Source organism: Hevea brasiliensis, chromosome 7, assembly GCF_030052815.1.
Source record: "Hevea brasiliensis isolate MT/VB/25A 57/8 chromosome 7, ASM3005281v1, whole genome shotgun sequence".
Classification (NCBI taxonomy): domain Eukaryota; kingdom Viridiplantae; phylum Streptophyta; class Magnoliopsida; order Malpighiales; family Euphorbiaceae; genus Hevea; species Hevea brasiliensis.
Genome location: NC_079499.1, coordinates 4,299,022 through 4,320,916, shown reverse-complemented (window position 1 = coordinate 4,320,916; position 21,895 = coordinate 4,299,022). Strand labels below are relative to the sequence as shown.

The 21,895-nt window shown below is 30.8% G+C and overlaps 3 protein-coding genes across 4 annotated transcripts; 1 reads left to right on the top strand and 2 right to left on the bottom strand.

The window, feature by feature from the left end:
* The first annotated feature begins 229 nt into the window (after positions 1–229).
* LOC110650312 (vacuolar protein sorting-associated protein 2 homolog 3) lies at positions 230–4,675 on the top strand. The gene is made up of 11 exons (XM_021805248.2): positions 230–401; positions 656–700; positions 1,567–1,601; positions 1,686–1,736; positions 2,584–2,688; positions 2,798–2,869; positions 3,086–3,157; positions 3,261–3,341; positions 3,839–3,874; positions 3,961–4,016; positions 4,478–4,675. Exons 1-11 carry the CDS (start codon positions 368–370, stop codon positions 4,527–4,529), a joined length of 639 nt encoding a protein of 212 aa, XP_021660940.2. The 5' UTR covers positions 230–367; the 3' UTR covers positions 4,530–4,675.
* Positions 4,676–5,782: 1,107 nt separating this feature from the next.
* LOC110650309 (casein kinase 1-like protein 6) lies at positions 5,783–12,898 on the bottom strand. Of its 2 annotated transcripts, none has more exons than XM_021805242.2 (14): positions 12,100–12,898; positions 11,907–11,947; positions 11,195–11,264; positions 10,749–10,897; positions 10,564–10,659; positions 9,991–10,061; positions 8,902–8,963; positions 8,742–8,805; positions 8,525–8,609; positions 7,844–7,970; positions 7,606–7,679; positions 7,466–7,529; positions 7,052–7,161; positions 5,783–6,329 (listed from the first exon to the last, which is right to left on the bottom strand). In XM_021805242.2, exons 1-14 carry the CDS (start codon positions 12,188–12,190, stop codon positions 6,054–6,056), a joined length of 1,380 nt encoding a protein of 459 aa, XP_021660934.2. In that variant the 5' UTR covers positions 12,191–12,898; the 3' UTR covers positions 5,783–6,053. The 2 variants fall into 2 exon arrangements, with proteins under 2 accessions (XP_021660934.2, XP_021660935.2); XM_021805243.2 differs by having other exon boundaries at positions 5,783–6,320; positions 12,100–12,897.
* Positions 12,899–19,077: 6,179 nt separating this feature from the next.
* On the bottom strand, positions 19,078–20,788 carry LOC110651143 (protein SCARECROW-like). Its single transcript, XM_021806380.2, has one exon. It carries the CDS (start codon positions 20,786–20,788, stop codon positions 19,229–19,231), a length of 1,560 nt encoding a protein of 519 aa, XP_021662072.2. The 3' UTR covers positions 19,078–19,228.
* Between the last annotated feature and the right edge of the window lie 1,107 nt (positions 20,789–21,895).

The following is a 21,895-nucleotide window of genomic DNA, read 5'->3' as shown; positions in this document are numbered from 1 at the left end:
GATAATTGTAATTATAAAATATTAAATACTTTCATTAAACATATAATTTTTTTTGAGAAAAATAATTATTTAATTACAAATAAATAAATAAATATTAATATACATATTTAATTATAAAATAAATAAATATTTACATAGAATAAACTTTAAAGATTAAATCGTTACTACAAAAAAAGCTAGACTACTTTGCAATCGTTTTTATATATCAGGACTAATTTGTAAATTACCCTTATAATATGAAAGATGAGCTTTCGTCCCTTTTTCGAGCCAAAAGCAAAGAGCTCTCTCTGCACCTGCGCCTCTGCTCACATCATCTCCATTAAGAAACCTCAAGTATATTGCACATAACCTAATTCCAGCTCGAAAAATGAACATCTTCAACAAGAAACCTAATCCAAGAGGTTCGATTGTCTCTACAAAATTCGATTTTTATCAGATTGTATAATTGCTTGATCGGATTTTTTTTTTTGTTCGTTTCATGATTCCTTCCACTCTGATTAGCTTCTCGAAAAATTATGATTTTCTCTTATTTTTGAGCTGTTGAATTTTGGTACTTCCATTGGTCTATTCAAATTTGAGTCGACTTTTGTTTTGCTATAAATTGCAGAACCAGATTTTTTTTTTTTTGAAATCTAATTGGTAATTTTGATTGCAGAGGCTCTTCGACAGAGCAAGAGAGAAATGCAACATGCTACTAGAGGTATTGTCTATTTTTAGCTTATTTAATTGCAAATGCAAAACCTTTCTCTCTCTCACTCTCTCTCTCTCTCTCTCTCTCTCTCCCCCCCTCTTGGGGGTTACATTGAGATCATATGATGATGACTGCTGTTATAAATTTTATTAGTGCTATTTCTTTTCCCCTTCAGTGTTATAGTTAACATTTACATCCAGGAATCTTAAGTTATAAACTTTTAATTCAAATTTTGGGACGATCGCATGATTTGTGTTGAGATAGAACTTAATGAGATGATTCTTCCTTGAGCTGAGGAACTCATACGCGTTTCCAATGGTGAAATTATCACCTTGAGTGGTTAGATTTGAGGACTAGTGATTACATTGGCTGTTATTCTGAAATATGCAAATGGGTTTGTCAATAAACTTTAAAAGAAGGAATAAAACGACGTGTATTACATAATAAAACTGTTTCCTTGGGGAGTTTCTCATTCAAAGCGAGTAAAGTTAAGCTGGTGCTTCGTCCACCTCAAGAATTATGCCTCTGTAAGGGCAAGAACGTGGTTACTAGTGCTTCAAAATGGAGCTATGTGCCGAGGAGAAGTTTTATGTTTTTAGGGACATTTTACAGATATAGCTAGTGAAAATTCAGCTACTGTATTAGTATGCTCAAGTATCTCAGGTTTGCTTTCCATCTTAGTGTTGTGCACTCTTGGACTTGCAGTTGTTGAGTTTCCTTGCAGCTCTTCTTTTGTCAATGTGGATTATCTTGAGTATAAAGCTCTCCTCTTAATGCTGGAGCTACATTAGGATCCTTTTACACTTTTGATGTTAAAGTCAGAAAATCTTTTGATACTCGTATTGATGTCTTTGCTGGCTTTTTGCCTGATTCAGGTATAGAGAAGGAAATTGGGGCACTCCAATCAGAGGTTTGTCGATGCTTTTCAAGGATAATCTTCTTTCTTTTCTTTTTTTTTTTCCTGTTAGATCTAACAGATTAATAATCTCACCAGGAAAAGAAGCTTGTTGCGGAGATAAAAAGAACAGCTAAGACGGGAAATGAGGTATGTTACATGTTTTTATTTGAGTTGGATTCTTGTCTTCTCTGGGAAACTTCTGTTGCTTTGGCGTATAACTGTTAATATTTTGATAACTTTTTCTAGTTAAGGTTGAAAAGAACCGCTTTTAGTGAGCGTGAGGACTATTTGACATTATAAAGTATTTCTAGTCCTAATAGAATCTTATATTTATGTCTATTTAGGCAAAAAGGCTGCATGCTCAGTGTTTTCCAACTTATGGAATTGGGTATAATATGTAATTATATGTCAATTGGTAATCGGACTTGGCAGGTGCCTAGTTTTTCTTGTTTATGGTTTAATTGTTTTCTTGTTCATCAATATGAATGGTGATTTCCACTTCTGTTTGTTTTTCATTTTTAATGAACTAATTTTTTATTCTTTTCTCCTTAATCCTCTTTAGAAATTCCAAGTCCAGTTAAGACTAGGATTAGTAGTCTGTATATTAATATAATATATTCAATTCACTAGCGATCTATTTTACTGGAATTTTTCAGAAGCTTTCAAGCTTACACTATGATTTGATGTTTTTCTTATCCATGGAACACTAAGCGCAATTGTTTAAGCTTCCTTTTGCCTTTTTTTCCTCCTTTACATTCAGATCAGAATTCTTGATAGGATTTTGCAGAGTTTAGCCATTGCACAGCCTTCTAAGCTAACCTTTGGACAATGATTTTGTCCCTAAATGCTTATTCATTAATTCCTACTTCCACAGTCATTACAATGAAACCATAATCCACAAACTTTCTCATTCTGTAGGGCCTGCCACGCTTTTCCTGCAATGAAACTTTCTGATATATCTTCTTTCTTTATAAATTTTGTGTGTATTTTGCAGGCAGCAACCAAAATTCTAGCCCGGCAGCTAGTCAGGCTTAGGCAACAAATAGCTAGCTTACAAGCAAGTCGTGCTCAAATGAGAGGCATAGCAACTCATACTCAGGTATTCTGTCTAAGCACACATGTATTAGAGAGACAATCTCCTCTTCCTGCCTCTTTTCTTCTCAATGCAAGCAGAATGTGCTCTTCACAGTGTTTATTCCCTTATGCAGGCAATGCATGCCCATTCTTCAGTTGCTGTTGGTTTGAAAAATGCCACAAAAGCAATGACATCTATGAATAAGGTATCTGAATATAATAGGTTGTATACAAGATGAATATTTGCTTATTTCACTGTATATAATGAACTTTACTCTGAAAGCAGCTTCTTGATATCAGTGCCTTAATATTCTTAATATTTGTTCTGTTTCCATAAAAAGTAAAACCTAAATTACATATGCTCAATTATTATTATTTTCTAGTCTTAGCATCTTTCAATGGCTGGTATGTTTTATTTGCAGCAAATGGCTCCTGCAAAGCAAGCAAAGGCTATAAGGGAATTTCAGAAGCAGTCAGCGCAGATGGATATGACTGTAAGATCATGATTCTACTAATTAACATGGAACAAGGTCTGTACTCATTCTCTTGGTTGGATTTTTGTGGTGGTAATGGATTGCTGTTTACTTGTGCATGCAGACAGAAATGATGTCAGAAGCCATAGATGATGCTTTGGATGATGATGAGGCTGAAGAGGAGACTGATGAGTTGACGAATCAAGTAAGCTTCTTTACTTGAGTGCTCTTCCTTTTCTTTTTGCTTTTCTTTTTTCTTATTATTTGATGTGAAGTTCCGGAAAATAAAATATATGTTATCAGTATTATGTTATGTCAAGTGAAGCTTTTCTGTAAAATGAAATAACATTGTCTTTTTTTTTATTTTTTTAAGGGATATCAATCATTAATCTGCATAATTAATATGAAGATTTTTTATTTTTTATTTTTTTAAGGGATATCAATCATTAATCTGCATAATTAATATGAAGATTTTATAAACAAGTTATTTTGTCTGAAGTTTGTAAGCCTGTGCAAGTATGCAATGGCTTTACAGTCGTAATGACTTGATGATATCAAGTGTCTCTTTTTCTGGTGGTAAAACTGAAAAGCTAAGGGCTTCATGGGCACAGTTATATAAATTATTCCCTGTGCACCCATTTTTATGTAATTCAGAGAAAGGAAGTTGTTGACATTTTCTTAATGTTTTTAAACTCGTGGCAGGTGCTAGATGAAATTGGTGTTGATGTTGCCTCACAGGTTAGTATCAATGGTAATTCATAACTTTGTTTTCAGTTGATCAAGTTTCTTTTCAGCTTATGCTGACTTGGCTTGAAATTTTGCAGTTGTCAACGGCACCAAAGGGTAAAATTGCAGGGAAGAATAAAGAAGATGTTGGCAGGTATTCTTCTTCCCTGTATTTTCTGATGTAAACACCATTACAATACAACCAATGTTTTTAAGCTACACTAATCAGTGAACGGGCATGTTGACCGGTCTACCAATTTGACTTGGTCCAAAGCCAGTCGGATAATTTATAAAACTAAATATATTAGTAGTTTTAATTATAAAAAAATAAGCCCATCATCGGACTAATTCCCAGTTTTACCAGTCTAACCAGCTGATCTAGACCAGTTTCAAAACACGGTACCCAACAAATTCACCACTGGCCTACAAGCCAAATCTCAGTTCTTCTCCTATTCAACAACCAGTTCATGGTTCAGACCTTGGTCTTGGCAGTGAGGAGTCTAATCATAACCGTGCACCATTTTAAGTGTTACAATAAAGAAAACAATCACATGAAAAATAAGAATTCTAATCCTTTGTTGCTTGCTTAGCTCACCTTAAGTTCTCTTCTTGCAGTTCGGGCATTGGTGAACTTGATAAGAGGTTGGCAGCTCTGAGAAACCCTTAAAAGTTTTTATCCTACCAATCGCAGCTACAGTCCATAAGTTGATTCTTCCAGGCATTTTACGCTGTAGATAATTCTCTTCTGTTTTCCTGAAGATGTTTAGCTTGTAGTAATTTTTTTCCCCTTGTGAATGAAAAACTATTTCATTAGATCAGTCTGTGCTGTCACTAATCCCTCTCTAGAGATAAATGTACTTTTGGTGATAGGAGAAGGTTGCCATTATTTTGGCATTGAGACGAAAACGGAAAATTATATATATATATATATATATATATATATATATATATATATGGGTTTTAATTAAATGAAAGTTTAAATTATTTTATTTTATTATATTGTAACTCATTATTAAATAGAATCACTTTATTGGCTTTCAGTTTCACGTGAGAGACATGCTTTTGTTAAGAGGACTACGAGAGTTCTAGTCATCATTTGTCTATTGTCTATAAACTGTCATTGCCGTTAACAAATAAAAAGTTATTAATTACGATAGAAGCTCGGAAACTTCGAGACTTGGAATTTTTGTAGAAAGTTATATACGGGTGTTTTTTTTTTTTTCCTTAATTTCAAAATATGGAATTTAGCACATTAAATGTCTCATCAAACAAAGTTTTAAAAGCTGTGGGACTTAGGTTTCCAAATTGAGTCATCTGAATGATAAATTGACTCTATTTAATTTGACCATGTCGTTTTATAAATTAATTTCTACTGAACTTTTAACATCGTCAACTCCATTAAAAAATGAGTAGCATTAAATATAAGATTAATAATGAGTAATTACTATCTTTTTAATCCCTCATAAAATACTTTAAGAGAATATATTATCTTTAATTTTTTCTCTAAAAAATGAGATTAGAATTTATTAGAGTAATATTAATTTTTTAACTTTCTACTAAATGCGTCATTAATTTAAAATGAAATATATTACAAATTAATTGTATTAAAAAAATTAAAATTTTAATTTTAACACTTAAGAGAAAAAAATAATTATAATTAAATGAAAATCTTAAAATATTTAATAAAAAATTGCGTAACTGTTCTACTTGTTTTGCTTTGTAAAACCAATTGAAGCATTTTCTACAAGGAAGATTCAGTAAAACACTTACTATTTATTTATTTTTAATTTTGGGACATTAAACCATTAATTATTTCTCTCCCCAATCATTTGAACCTGGTTTTACAAGGCAACATTATGGCAGGAATAGGATAAAATGCTCATAGATATCATATAAATATGGAAAATGGAACCAAATCAATGACAAATAGAGTCCCTTGCATATCTCTCTTCGATGTTTCTAAAACACGTTACAACAGATAAAAACAAAAAGAAAAGGGGGGCAAAAGTTATAAAGCAAGCAGGAACAAGATAGGTAATGTTGTTTTTAAAAGATGTGAAATCGTCAGTTATGACAGTGATTAAGTGATATACAATGGCAAGTTTTACAAATTCCAAGATTGCTTGCTTGACAAGGAAGAGTAATGCATCTATCCGAGGCTTAAGCAAGTACCTCTTACATCAAACTCTCATCACTTCCTGATTGAGAGGAGCTCAAAGCTCCTAAAAGTGTCCTCACGGGTGCCTTTAGAAGAAGCCACAGCACGGGTAGATGATTTTGACTCATACCCAGGTTGGATTCTCTGTGAAGAAGTCAGACGGCCACCACTTGAGAGTAATCTGCTGGGACGACCTTCACTAGGTTCACCAGAGGAACTTGGCCTACTATTTGAGATGACAGCTTTTCTTGTGTTGCTGCCATATCGAGAAGAACTACGGCCTTTCTCTGGCTCAAGTTGCTGCAAGTGCTAGCCAAAGATGGCACTTATTAAGAATTTTGCAACAGAAATAGAACACTTGAATGCAGTACTATTGCTGCTATGACTTTGAATAGAGCAAAAATTGAATCACCATGCCATGCTACCATAAAATAAGCAAAAGTAAATGAACCAAGACATCGCAGGTTTTAAGTTACGTTTCAATTTCATCAACCCACTAAACTTGGCTGTCCTTGGAAAGTCCATTCACTTACATTTCCTTTTTTCTCCGATTCTTGTCTGATTTCCAATTTGGCTCTATTCGCCAGCAAAAATAAACGGGATTCTGATAGCTAGGACTCAAATCTAACTTTCAGAATCAAAGCCTTGGTTGTTACTGAAATATAATTGAACTAATGAAGCAATAAAACAATGTACAACTCAACCCAACTCAATGAAGCCTAACAAATAAAACAATGTACACACAGTAGTCTGTTATCTTACCGTGCAAGATCTTAAGTTTAAAATCAATGAAACATTTTAAAAGATTTGGCTTCAAGCCTGAACTAAAGCAAGCAAGAAGACTGTGGGCTACTTCCCCTATTTTAAAATTTGCTTTCATGGTTAAAATGATATGATCCATTTTAGACTCCAAATGGTAGAAAACTCAATTGGTACTAATCAGCTTGTCATCAGAATTTCAAATGCATAGAAAATTGGACAACAAATTTTTTTTATAGTTTCTTCTGAAATTAACCACAGGATGAGCTTACATTTTCTGAAGACCTGTTTCTGGAATTGTCATGTGGACTAGAGCCTGAGATCTTCCTTGAAGAAAATGCTTCAACTGCACCTGACAATCTATCCCGAATCTCTTTCCCAACTGTATAAAAATATGATATATATTAACCATTGATAAGAGGGATAAAAGTTGGGCCAAAAAAAAAAAAAAGAAAGAAAGAGTATTTGCACATGAAACATTGATGCAAAAGAAAAAGCATAAAGTTTCGTATCACAAAAAGTTCTAGCCAAGTTAGTGATGTGCAAGTCTGGGTTTAAAAAAGAGTACAAGACCATCTTCTTAACCATTTTCAATACTAGCATTCACACATACTGAAAAACTTATTTTATGAGAGTTTCCTAAGCTTGGCACAAAATTTGAAATCCATTTTTGTTTTGAGAAATACCTGAGACCTTTTCTGAGGGTCTTTCTGCAGATGGTCCTGCATGACCTGGTTTCCCACTGGAATGCTGAAAAGAATCAAATAGTAAGTAACAAATCTGGAGGGGGATAGAAACCCAGGCCTACAATTTCACCAACACTTACCCGTCCTCTAGAGCTGGAACTAATCTGAGGATATTTCAAAACCGTCCAGTCAAAAACATAGTCAAACTGATAACCTGCAGCAGCATCCACACTAAAATCCTAAGTACTAAAACATCTGTGCAGTTAGCTATTTAATTGACCCAGAGAAACGGAAAAACAAATATATTACTGAATGTCAGAAATGGTAAGCATGAACATATTTTTTAAAAACTGAAATACGATACTCCTGGTAGTCTACCTTCTCGAATAAATAACTCTCGAAATAGCCTCTTCAAATATGAATAGTCTGGTTTGTCTTCAAACCGCAATGATCGGCAGTAGTGGAAATATGATACAAACTCAGATGGGTATGATTTACAAAGCACCTGTCATGATGTGCATTTATATTACTGAATCAGAACATGACAACCAAGTACAAACTGGGTTGACCTGAAAAAAGGGACCAATGCTGCACTGCATTGAACTGAACTCACCCAATGTTAGGCCAAGATTTGTCCATATTAATTCATGGAATAAAATATACAGATCACTGAATGAGAAAAAAAAAAAAAAAAACATACACATTGTCTGCACCAATTACCATATACACAATAACATAACGAACTTGTACACATCTATACATATATTCCTATATTCAAAACTAAATTGTTAAAAGAAGAATCAAGTCTTTGCTATTCCATAATTGAATTACAAACTTCTAGCCCCATTTGGATCTATGACAAGCCCAGGAGTTCAAGCCTGTCTTTACCTCATACCTGCCATTAGTATTGTCCATCCAGATAACATGCATGCATACAAGGGCATCAAACTTTGGATCTAGCAAACAATCAAAACTTTTACAAGGCCTCTTGTTGATAAGATTGTGTTAATGATAGCCAACTATTGATAAGATTGTGTTAATCATAGCAAACTATCATACCTCTATGGGAGTTGAAACTTTCTTTTCACTGATCTTGTCATATTTTTGCTTTTTTGTGCCAGCCTTTAATCCCTGCCAGGGAAGACTGATGCAAAAAGAATTAGGCAAAATGCTAAATGAACTATTTGACATTGCATAGAAAATGCTCAGCCAGAAAAAGAAAAGCAAGGAGAGAAGTGAATAAAATGCATAGCTGCTATATAGTATATACTCTTACCTTCCTCTTAGGAAATACATAAGCACATAACCAAGAGACTCCAAATCATCCCGTCTGCTTTGTTCTACCAGCAAAATAGGCAAATAATAAATCTAAAATATATGATAGCTAATGTCCTTTTAATAGTTGGAAAGTCATCATCACACGTAACATCACTCACCAACTCCAAGATGAGTGTTGACACTTGCATAGCGAGCTGTGCCTGTGAGGTTCTTGTTTTCTCTGCAACCAAAAACCTTATGAGTTGCCACAAAAATAAATCAAATCATCACGCTGGTAGTAAATTTAGAGAAGAAAAAAAGAAATTAGAGGAAAGTAAAGATTTACATGCCTGATTGCATGTGTATTTGAGAGAGAGAGAGAGAGAGAGAGAGAGAGGAGAGAGGATCAAATGAGTGATAATGTAGGATGACCATCATCAGATTGGGTATCAGTTAAAAGAAGGGAAGACAGCAGAAAAACATAGCACAGATGTTATTATGATATGGCCAACAAGTTCTTTTTTCTTTTTTTTTTTTTTAAGATGCCGGAAAATTAAAAAAAAAAAGATGTAGAAACGGAATCTTCATTAGATTCACAGTCAGTCAAATTAGACAGCACTAAAACTGCTCAAACTAATAAAGATTCGCAACTTTGTTGCTTTTGTGCTATTTACTTTATAATTGTATGTTTCAGAGTCCATAACTGTTGTTATCCAGCTTTATTTGCTGTAAAATGGTGAATATTAGACACAAACCAACTGTTATATAACCACAAATCCAAATCCTGCCAAGTGGTCCTCAACTTGCATCTAAACATTATGCACAATTGAGCATATTTCAGGCACAATAAAATAACCCTCATTAAGAAATTAGATCATGGTAACAAGTTTCATAAAACCACAACTCAAATTCCAAGTCCTCAAATCTAATCTCCGAACATAGGCACTGCCTTTCCCAAATTAGGTTCGACCAAATCTAACTCAAACTCAGATTTTAATGCATATTAAAAAAACAAAAAATTCTATAATCATTTTATCTTGCACTTATTGAGTTCATAATTCTTTTTCTAATTGGAAAGGAAAGAGAACTGCTTAGCATGCCCTACTGAATTTTCTTCCCCTCCTAACGAGGACATATCTAATGAATAAATCAAGCCTCTGCCCTCACCTACTGAAGGGAATGCCTAGGCCATTAGAAGCATAACATAGACTAGATAAAAATTATATACCATAGTGAATTTACTGTATCGTGTAAACATGGTGATTTACCTGTATGGAATGTGTTTGTGAGTCTGAAGATCCCTATACTTCTTTGCAAGGCCAAAATCAATGACATACACCTGTGCCAGAATATTCAAACAAATTTAAAAGCAGGAACAAGTTGGAGCTAAAATAAAAATACTCTCCTTCATGATAAATATCTTATAACCAATCAACTCTTTCCATGAGGAGAAATTTATCATGCATAAAGACTAATCATTTCCATGAGGGCACAGTGCCAAATAAACACTATGATGCAGTTAGATAGTGAATTTAATGTGGTACAGACCACAAACCAAACTAAAACATTATGATCTTCTATGTGCTTATTTTACCATATAGACAATTCATTTCAATAGTGAGTTGCTTTAACCAGCTCCAACAGGAAAAAATTACAATTACACATACACATTCTATTTTAATGTGTAAAATCTCTTTCTAATACTGCCCGAAGAGAGAATATTTATCAGCCAAAAACATTTCACATGCACATGGAATTACTAAAATTCTCTATCACTCAAAGCATTCACATATTTCCTAATTTTCTGAGGTAATGAACATGAATTGCACAGGAACAAGTACCTGATTTGCTTTGCGGCCTAGGCCCATTAAAAAGTTGTCAGGCTTTATATCACGGTGAAGAAAACCTCTTGAATGCATGTATTCAACTCTGTTAATCTTAAGAGCCAAAAATAAGGGAAAAACATTACTTTCACAACTTAACAATTAAGATTACTCTACAACAAAGAATAATCACATGCACTTACAAGTTGATCCGCAAGCATCAACACCGTTTTCAATGTAAATTTCCTGTTGCAATAGTTGAATAAATCTTCTAAACTTGGTCCAAGAAGGTCAATAACCATGACATTGTAGTCAGCCTCAACTCCAAACCATTTTAGATGTGGAATTCCAGCTTCATCAGGGGAAAATCAGATGAAATTATTTTTGAGAAAATATTATGCTTACAGACCATGTTCCCTATTAAATGTTTTAAAGGAATTTCTAAAGAATATATGAGGCACAAGAATGCTAGCACAGAGTTACCATATTAAAATCAGAAAAAGGCATCTAATTAAAAATATAATGTTCTGTCATAAATTTCCATCCAGCAGCTCCAGAACATTTTATGAGACTTGTTTGAATGTGTGTGTGTGTGTGTGTGTGTGTGTGTGTGTGTGTAAAAAGTGGGAGGGAGAGAGGCAGAGCTTACTTCCTCCTTGAAGAAGCATATACAACTTTGACTCATAATGAAGCTGAGGATGCTTGGTCTTCACAGGTTCCTGAAATTTGGAAGGAAAAATGGTCAATATAGCAAAGAAGATCATTGAATAACATGCAAGTCCTTTACACAGAAAGAAAAAGATGATGAATAAAAAGAAGAAAGAGAAACAGATGTACAGCATATACTGTGTGGAATTCATAGACATAAATGCTCCATGGGCGAAATAAAAAACAAGTTGGTTTCATATTCATGAATCCTCATTAAGAATAAGTAACTCAGAGAGGACAACTTAGCATAAGACTTAGATAATTACTTATATAGATCTCATCCAAGATCTCATCCATACCTTCCTAATTAAGACGGAAAAAAAAAGCTTGATTTTTCTTTTGTTCTCACAAGGGACAGGCAGCAATAGTATCTACAATGGTTCTGGTTTTCAAAGAGAAATATCCAAACCTTCCAGAACTAAGTTGTCATCATTTAAAAAAAAAAAAAAAAAAAACCTAAAATACGACCCAATTCCATGTCGAAAGGGTCACCAGCCAATCAGGGAGAAAGATGAATAACATTATATATATATATATATATATATATATATATATATATATTTTTTTTTTTTTTTTATATTCGTGAAATTAATCATTCCTGTAAATCCAAATCAACATCGATGAATCATTTTATTTAAAAACATATCACGTACCAGCTTAACAGCAACTTCTTCTCCAGTTTGCACATTTACGCCTGAACATTCAAGTCAAAAAATCATGCTGTTGATTAGACAAACAGAATAACAAAAATAGTACAATGCTGTTGCTGAAATGCTACAAGGAAAATAATGGTCAACTCAAATTAAAAAAGGGAGGGAGGGAGAAGAAAGTAGAAATTAATCATACCCAGATAGAGCTCGCCAAAGGATCCACTCCCAATCTTCCTTCCTAGCTTAAATTTGCCACCAACAATAAGGTCAATCTTCGATTTCTCCATCGCTAAACAACTCAACCCAGAAGCAGAAAATGGCTATATTTACTTAGATTTGCGACCAATTAGCTTTTCCTTATGCATAACCCTCTACCCAACCAGCATTGACACCCAAAACCAGCAGATTTCCCAAATTGACCGGTTCACAGATTCTTTTATTTTTTTTGTCCTAGACGAAAAAAGGGCTGAACTTTTTACAGCATACGCATTAATTAGCGTTGAAATAGGGAAAAACCGACTGATAATAGCAATCTAAGTAATCCAAAATCCAATTTAATTTCAAAAGGGGAAAAAAAATTGAGCTTCTTCCTCCTTTTCAATCAAAAGGATTAAGAAAAGAAAAAGGAGATCTTTAGAATCACATGCTTTAAAATTGATAGCAAAGTGAACCCGAAATCTTCAATCACACAAATTAGGAATCAAAGCCCTAATCTGGACCAAAAATAAAGCTACATTGACCAGGAAAATCAAATGGAAACAGAAACCACAAACCAAAAACGGCAAACAAAACTTAAAATACAGGAGATAGATCCAAAAACCAGATTTGGAATTAAAATTTTTTATAATTTTTTTATGAAGAATAAAAGGATTAAAAGAGAAAAAAGAAGAGAAAAACAGTAAGAGGAAAAGAAGGGGAGAAATGCGTTGATGCTTGTTGAGAGGAAAAGTAATGTAAGGAACGAGGAAGAGACAGACAGATAGGAGAAGAAACAAAAAAAAAAAAAGGCTGGTGAAGTAGTTATTTATTTATTTATTCATTTTTATCAGAATTATTTATTTATTTATTTATTTTTATCAGAATTATTTATTTATTTAATAATATATTTTTATTTCTAATTTTTAAATTAATAATTAAATTTTATTTATATTTAAAATAATAATAAAAAATATATTCGAAAGATAAAATACTGTAGGAGTATATAATTAGTCCACGTTTGGGGTGCCACCACCCACCAGCCCACCACCTCTTTTTATTGGATACAAAACGTGCCTTCCCTTTCCTTCCCACTCCATCATTAATATTTTATTATTAAAAAACAACCCATAAAATTTGAAATTCATTTAAAATGAATTTTATTTGAAATAAATTTTATTATTTAATATGACACATTTTTAAACATAAATTTAATTAAATTCTATATAATGAAATTTATTTATTCTCATTTTTTAAATTATTCTCAAGACTAAAATTAATAAAATTATAATTTTTTACAAAATTTAAAAACTCATGTAATTTTGTTACTTTTCTAACGTTATTTTTTTTTTAAATTCGGCATGAAGTTTATCTTTCATAAATTATATTAATGATATTAATGCACCATTTATCCTGCATGATATATATTTGTATCTTTTTGTGACATACACGATTAATATTAAATAGGATTTGATATACGACCGTACAAAATGAAGGAGTGGGAGGAAATCTTTTGATAAGAGCATTTTAATTCATAAAATATTATTGTATAGATTTTATGAAATTCATTTCAAATTCTATTAAATTTTATTGAAATTGATTTTAACTATAAGCAATTCTTAGAATTTTTTTTTTTAACTATACACGTGACATGAAATTGAATTGAATACCACCAAATTTTGAATTTTCAAAACAAATCACTCAATTTAAAAATAAACTAATTTAAAATAAATTATCTTTTAAATCATTAAAAATAAAAGTCATTTGAATTGAAAAATAATAATTTTTTAAAAAAAAAAAGGAAGAAGAATGTGAGTCTATTGCATTCTAAAGAATGTGAGTTTAGGCTTGAAGAGAAGAAAAATGGAAGAGATTTGTGTGGAAGAGATTTTTGTCAATTTTATTCGGGCTTTTGATCAAAAAGGTGTAATCGAAAATAAATAATATTAAAAAACAGGTGAGTTTAAAAATATTTACAAAAAAAGAGTGAAATACGCTAAGTTGGAGCGGGACGCTAATTATAATAGCGTTTTCAAGGTTCGGACGTTCTTTATAATAATGTCCGCATCAAAATTTTTAAAGGAAAGCTGGACCCTATTCAAAGTAGTGTCCTGTTTTCCTTTAAATAATAAAAAATTAATTAAAAAATTTTTTAAAGGTTGAACGCTACTTGTAGTAGCATCCAACCTTTTTTTTTTTAATTTTTAATTATTTTATTTTATATTTTAAATAAAATATAAATATTATTTTAATAAATAAAATTATAATATATAATATTATATATTATAATATTTTTATTATAAATATTATTTTTAATTTAAAATTTAATAAAATAAAAAATTAAAATTAAAAAATAAATAATTAAAAAAATTTAAGAAAAGTTGGATGTAACTTACAGTAGTGTCCAACTTTTCTTTAAATTTTTAATTATTTTATTTTATATTTTAAATAAATTTAAAAAAATAAAAATATTATTTTAATAAATAAAATTATAATATATAAAATTATATATTATAATATTATTATAAATATTATTTTTTAATTTAAAATTTAATAAAATAAAAAATTAAAATTAAAAAAATAAATAATTAAAAAGATTTAAAAAAGGTTGGACGCTGTTTTAGTAGTGTCCAACTTTTTTTTAAATTTTTAATTATTTATTTTTATATTTTAAATAAAGTAAAAATATTATTTTAATAAATAAAATTATAATAATTAATATTAATTACTATAAATAACATCCAATTTTTCTTCAATCTTTTTAATTATTTATTTTTTTTAATTTTTTATTTTATTAAATTTTAAATTAAAAAATAATATTTATAATAATAATATTATAATATATAATTTTACATATTATAATTTTATTTATTAAAATAATATTTATATTTTATTTAAAATATAAAATAAAATAATTAAAAATTAAAAAAAGTTGGACGCTATAAGCAACGTCCAACCTTTAATTTTTTTTAATTAATTTTTTATTATTTAAAAGAAAGCTGAATGCTAACGTTCATCTTTCCTTTAAAAATTTTGATGCGAACGCTATTATAAATAGCATCCGAACCTTAAAAATGCTATTATAATTAGCGTTTAGCGTTCCGTTCCAACTCAGTGTATCTCACCCCTTTTTAATAAATATTTTTAAACTCACTCATTTTTAGTATTATTTTATTTTCGACTACACCTTTTTTATCAAAAGCCCATTCTATTCCTGGTAATTGTTTTTTTTTTTTTTATCAGAAACTGGTTAGTTATAGTTATATGTGCTTTCAACTAGAAAAAACATCTTTGTCTGAACTTGTCTGGATTTGGACAGTATATATTTGCCCAAAGAGACATAATACCCTAGTGATATAATTTATTATTATTATTATTATTATTAAAATATCAATGAATTATTGTCTTAAATAGACAATTTAATTTTAATTTAATTCATAATTAATTAGTTCCAAAAATTAAAATTCAATTATGCTACAAACAATATGAAAATCTTTGCTGTTGATAGTACTATGTTTTGTAACTATCTTTCCACTGGTTTATTAATGGAAGCTGGGCCTCCTTAGCTACATGCATTTGCACCATATAATTCAAAATTCAACACCATGCATTGCATATATATGTTCACCAAAGGAATCCTAAGCTAAACTATATACATATACATATATATATATATATGTATATATATATATATATTAACATTTGTTATGTTAATAAATTAATTATACATTACATGGAACATCACTAATTAATTAATTAATTAATACAGGGATAGAGTCATAAAATTATTTTTGAGAGGCTAACATTATTTAATTACACTTATTTCTTATATATTATTTATTTAGTACATATTTTGAAGAGTTAATATTATATATTTAAAAATATTATAATAGAGTGTAATTAAGTTATAATTTTTTCAAGGGTGTTAATACTTTAGAAAATTTTTTAAATATATAATAAATAATAAATAATTTTAATACTTTATATTATTTATATTGTAATAAAATAATATAATTATTTTTAAGAGAGGCTAATAACTAAAATAAATTAATTTTATCTAAAATAAATTAATTTTTTTTCTCTAAATATATATACGAGGAGGCCAAGGCTCCCATAGCCCCCTCTCTCCGCCCCTGGATTAATTAATTAATGATCTATGCATGAGAAACCCAATTGATGATCATAAGGGCATATTGAAATAGAGGATGAATTTAACGATTTGTATGATTTGATGTAAAGATGATTTATTAAAATAACTAAATTAAAATTAATTTTTAGCTTAAAAAATAAATAATAATCTTTTTAAAAAAATTAATATTATAATTTCAAGTGATTCTCAAATTGAATATAATTTAATACTAATTTTTTATATAACAACACATTTGTAATTAAATTAAATTTAAAAATTAAAATGAATTGATTTAAATTCAGCTTTTATATATATATATATATATATATATATATATATATATATATATATATATATATAAAAGACTCGGTAAACTTACAAGTCATATTGATGGGAGAGATATAGGAGTAATTTTTATAATTCATTTTTGAACTTTATATCTTTTAATTTTAATTTATAATTAAAAAAATTTTTAAATTTTATTTTTTTTCACAAAAAATCCCCTTTAACATCTAATAATAAATTTTTAAATTAAAAAAATTCCTCTAAGTTATAGTATGATGTTTATGAGTGTAATTTTTATATTTTCTGATAAAAGAAAGATAAATCCTCTTCATTTTTAAAAAACAGATCGTTATAATAATATTAATATTTTTGTAATAAATTCATATGATAATTGAAATGATTTTATTTTTTAAGCATAAGAGGAAAAAAAGTAAAAAGATAATTTTATTTTTTTTTAACTTAAAAATATATTTATAACATGTTAAAAGATTTTTATGAAATAAAATTAAAATTTTAAATTTTTTTAATAATAAATTAAAATTAAAGAACGATAAAATTTAAAGATGATCTGTAAAAATCATCTAGAGATATAACAAGGATTTTTTTTTTATATTGGATTAATTGGAAAAATAGTATGATTATATATAATGTGACATTAATTTTTCATAGGTAACTTATTAAATTATTTTTTTAAAATTAAATTTATAATAAAAATTACAAAACTCAAATTAAGTAAAAAAAAAATATTATGAAATATGTTAATAAGTTTTATAGTGCTAAATTCATTTTCTTTGATATCATCTTTCACATATCAAATCAAATTCACTTCAAAGTTGAAACAAACCATAACACAATTAAGGTGTTATCATGGAATCATGGAGGAAAAAAGACAAAATTCAGAATCATTCATAAAAAAAAAATAATATTGTGTATTATAGATCTCTCTGTATATCAATTGCTTTGACTCTCTTAGCTCTTTAATTTTGGCCTTTGAGAAAAATTAGAAGACTAGTAAAAGGCCTCATAAAGGAGTAAGGACTACTTAGGAGTCAACCAATGTGGGATATTTTTTTAAAAAGAAAATATTAAAAGTAAATTTTATTTATCATTCCTTAATTCTAACTTTTATAATTATATATTTTTTTAATTTTAATTTATAATATAAAATTTTCTCCACATCAATTTAATGAATAATAAAATTTTTATTATCTGATGTAACTGATTTATAGATCACTTCCTAAAATAAAAAATTTATAAAAATACCTAAATTTTTCTTTTTTTTTTTATTTCTCTCAGTTTCTCTTACCTTTATTTTTTTTATCTCTTTTGTTTTTTTTTTCTTTGTTTAAAAAAATTTAAAATTAAATTTGATAAATTTTAATTATAAAAAATTTAAAATATTAAAATAAATTTTTAAAACTTTTTTTTTTTAACATTTTGGCTCTCCAAATCAATGCCAAACATGCTCTAATCTAACACAGTGTCAAACACAATTAATCCTAAATCAACAACTCAACAAACACACAAATATAAGCATACAAAATTATATATTAATAAAAAAGAAAAAAGAAATAACAAAATTGTTTTCTCATTTCAAGGTTTCCAATTGAACCCACATCGTAGAAAAAAAAAAAAGAAATGCAAAAGCCTTTGCTCATAGGTTGAATCTTTTGCCACTATTGAAGAAAAAATTGTATATTTTTTTTTTTTTTCTGAAAGAGAAGTTCACAGCCTTTTCATTCAATCCATAAAAGACCCCATAAATCAAAGTAACTTGAAGACGAAGACAATGCCAATGAACAACTTGTATGTGTATGAAATGTTACCTGCTTTGAAGTGAAGAATTAGGTTGAAGATGCGATGATGGAAAAGCATGCGTAGTAGTGAGAGGCATATGTAAAGCTAGCACTCCAACCCCTCCTCCTTTCGCTTTGACGACCTCTCTGTGGATGAGCTTGATCAAGAAGCGCTCGGCCTAAATAGCAAAGACATAACTACAATAGTCGCATCAAATCAAGGCACAGGCTTAATTGGTAGAAGAAAAAGCATCAAGGCAACGCAAAACATTGATAGAACAAATCAAAATTGCAAATGTGAACATGTGATCGTGTTGTAACATGTTAAGAATTGAGTATAATTGTTTGTTGTTGATGAGGTGATAGGGATGTTGGGGTAAGTAAGAAGAAATTGAGATGGGGGATTGAATCGAGTGAGAGCGGTAAGTAGGGAAGAAAGGCTTTGCAAAATATTATTATGTCAGTTCATTAACCTGTAAACCAGCTATAACAGGTAATAAAAGTAGAAGATTTTTTTTTGGAATTTTGATATGAATTAATAATGATGTAACTTGGATTGTATTTTTTTTTTCTCAAAAATTAATTAAAATTTTTTTATTACATATATTGAATGCATATGTATTAGCTATGAGATGTAAGTAAAATCTAAATATTATTATGACTGTGACTGATGGTCAAAATCAGAATATCGGCTGAGACACAAGAGGCTGTGGACAAATTGGTACTTAATTGGATTACAAAATTAGGAAACTCTAATATCCTCTCTATATATATTGACTACGATACAAGCCTAGCTAGCTATAAGGTCAATATATATAATACCCATTAACATAATCTTTACAGTAGCATTTGAACTCCAAATGCAATTCACTGAAACAGAAACAAACAAAAGTAAGCATTCAAATGAACTATAATTACAGCTATCTAGAAGCATGAGAAGTCCAAGAAGAAGCAGTGAACAAGCTAGTATCCTTCCAGCCAAGCTTCAAAGTTCCATCTCCTTGCGCAAGGCTATACCCATGAACAGGAGGGAACATGTTCAATATTAGTTGTGCTTGAGCCATGGAGTTTCCACTCATGGGTACCTGCATAAAGGAACTTCTTGTTGCAAGCTCACTTCTCCAATGCCTGAACTTGTCTTCTCCACTTCTTGCCGGCCCTCCAATTGCCAATATATTGTTGATTTCCCTGTATAGAAGGCAATGCTCTATCCTGTGCCTGCTAGGGTCATCACAAGGAAAAAATGCACCAAGGGAATCAAATAAGGTTGAGTAGTAATGAAGAGAACCTACAAAACGGTCCAAGAAAGATCCTCCGTGGGAAATGTCTTGCTCAACCAATGTAATAACTCTTGGTGCCAATTCTTCAAGTAGTCTCATTGTCTTCCAGTCAGGTCCAGTGGCATCATATAGTGAGTGTTGCAGCCAATGCACAGCTAGTGTTTCACCTCTCCTTAGTGGCACCATCGACACATCAATTTCTCCAAATTTCTTGGCAATTGGGTGGAACTCAAATGACATTCCAAGCCGCTTAGCGAAATTGGAAAGTTGTTTCCCTGTCTCTACAAGCAGCTCCATGGAAGTGCCCATACCTGTCATTCTAACGTGTGGAGGACCTTCAATTCTTGTTGCCAGGATGTGAAATAGCGCAGGCCATTGCAAGCCTTGCATGATGTCTAGGTCGATTATGTGAACCCTGTCCCTGCGCTGGAAAGCTTCGAGGATTGCTTGGTTAGAGGTGAAGTGTGCAAATTTGATGAAAGGACAGACATTGTTGAAGACTTGAAAGGCAGAGTGAACACTCTTGTGGTTGATCAAAGGAGAGCAAATACCTAGCCATGAGTTTATAACCCTACTGGCCATGGCCTTGGCAAAATAGGCCACAACCCTTTCGGCACAAGAAGGGCCATAAGGAGAAGCCATTTGGGTTAGCTCAAGCAACATTCTATGAGCTTCACCAAGATTATCAACTGATATAGCAACTGCACACTCCAAGAGAAGGGTTATCAAGCTCAACCCTTGTTCATCTATTCTACTCAAGCCTCTAGTAGCAGCAGCAGCAGCACTACTACTACCTGCTAAATTTTCACAAATGTTTGATTGTCCAAGCTCATTGCTCCAATGGCACTCTTGCCCATTATTGCCTCCATCAAAATAACTTCTCCTCATAGCTTTCCTTGGTCTAAAATCACCACCCATTAAGAGTGATGAAGGAACGATGTTATTATTGTCCTCAGAATAGACCACTGTTGCGTCTGTATGCAAGCTCTCACTTGCCGTATCAGGCATGTCATCAATAAGCTGCTTGGTGACATGTTCCACCCACTCAGAGAGCTCATTCCTCTCCAAGTTTATTACTGGCTTAGGAAAGGAGCTGGAAATTACTGGAGCAGCCGGAAACCCAACAGAAGAATAGTCCCATGGTTCATGTGGAGGTATCATATCAAGAGCCCCATGAACCACTTCATATCCTCCCTTCATCAGATCAATTGGACTATAGCTAGCTAGTATTTGATATTTTTGATAGAGAGAGAGAGAGAGAGAGAGAGAGAGAGAGAGAGATTGGAGGAGATGGGAGGGTGTTAAAGAGAGGTCAGGATGATTTTTAAAGGGAAAGTTCTTTGCTAGATGACCATCGAAAGGGTCTACTTTGCAGTATTTTAATGCAAGAGCATGGCCGGCGTAGCCAGACATATGGATAAAGATAAGTTGCTAAGAGCCAAGCACACGTCATTTTGGCAGTGATTTTCTCATTTATTAACTTAAGAAAGTATTAACTATCTTATTAATTAATAGAACCCTTGGATTTTAATTCTTTTTTCTACAAAAGTGGAATAAAAGTAATAAATTCGGACGGGGATTTGAACATTATTTTATGAGTAGAATTAGAAAGATAGAGAAATAACAACTGCCCCCATATATAAAAATATCAAACCATTAATCAACAAGTGTGTTGGGATCAGTAGTAGAGAATTCGGCTTCGTTTTTAGAGAAAATATTGTTGGGAAATATGCATATTGTATTTTCAATGATAGAATTCAGGTTCTTTTTTTTTTAAAAAAACATAATTAACAGAGACAATAATGAATTATAAAATAAATCAATTTTTTATATACATTAAAATAAATATAAAAATTATTTGAATTTTATATATTTATATATAGATAAATAAACTTGCTAGCTCATTTTAATTTGTCACGACCCAACCTATGGGCCGGACCGACACTAGGACCTAGGCAAGCCTAAAGCTCCTGAGGTCCGTAGTAAGCCCAACTATTCCTCGACCCAACTCTAAGGCCCATTTGGGCCCAATTTCAAGAATTCAACCGGACAGAATCCGGCTATAAAATAGACCTTTCAACGGGGAGTTTTTAACTCACCCGACCTGCAAACACAATATATAATCAATTTGGGAGCTCAGCTCACCCTCCACATATTCAAATGTCACAAAAATAAATGGGAGCTCAGCTCTCTCATCCAGTTCAACATACATGCATATAATAAGTTTACAGGTCCAACATGATAATTATATTACAGACCCAAATCAAATAAATATTTCTAACATATGCGAAAATTCTAAGAGTTAAT

What these genes read in the sequence shown, in the direction of transcription:
- LOC110650309 (XM_021805242.2), bottom strand. Translation starts at nt 12,190, where the DNA reads ATGGAGAAATCGAAGATTGACCTTATTGTTGGTGGCAAATTTAAGCTA. An exon ending in AAGTTTCAACTCCCATAGAG is followed by an intron (nt 7,971 to 8,524) that starts GTATGATAGTTT and finishes ACATCATGACAG; the next exon opens with GTGCTTTGTAAATCATACCC. An exon ending in GTTCCAGCTCTAGAGGACGG is followed by an intron (nt 7,530 to 7,605) that starts GTAAGTGTTGGT and finishes GATTCTTTTCAG; the next exon opens with CATTCCAGTGGGAAACCAGG.
- LOC110651143 (XM_021806380.2), bottom strand. Translation starts at nt 20,788, where the DNA reads ATGAAGGGAGGATATGAAGTGGTTCATGGGGCTCTTGATATGATACCT.
- LOC110650312 (XM_021805248.2), top strand. Translation starts at nt 368, where the DNA reads ATGAACATCTTCAACAAGAAACCTAATCCAAGAG. An exon ending in TTGGGGCACTCCAATCAGAG is followed by an intron (nt 1,602 to 1,685) that starts GTTTGTCGATGC and finishes TAATCTCACCAG; the next exon opens with GAAAAGAAGCTTGTTGCGGA. An exon ending in GCATAGCAACTCATACTCAG is followed by an intron (nt 2,689 to 2,797) that starts GTATTCTGTCTA and finishes TCCCTTATGCAG; the next exon opens with GCAATGCATGCCCATTCTTC.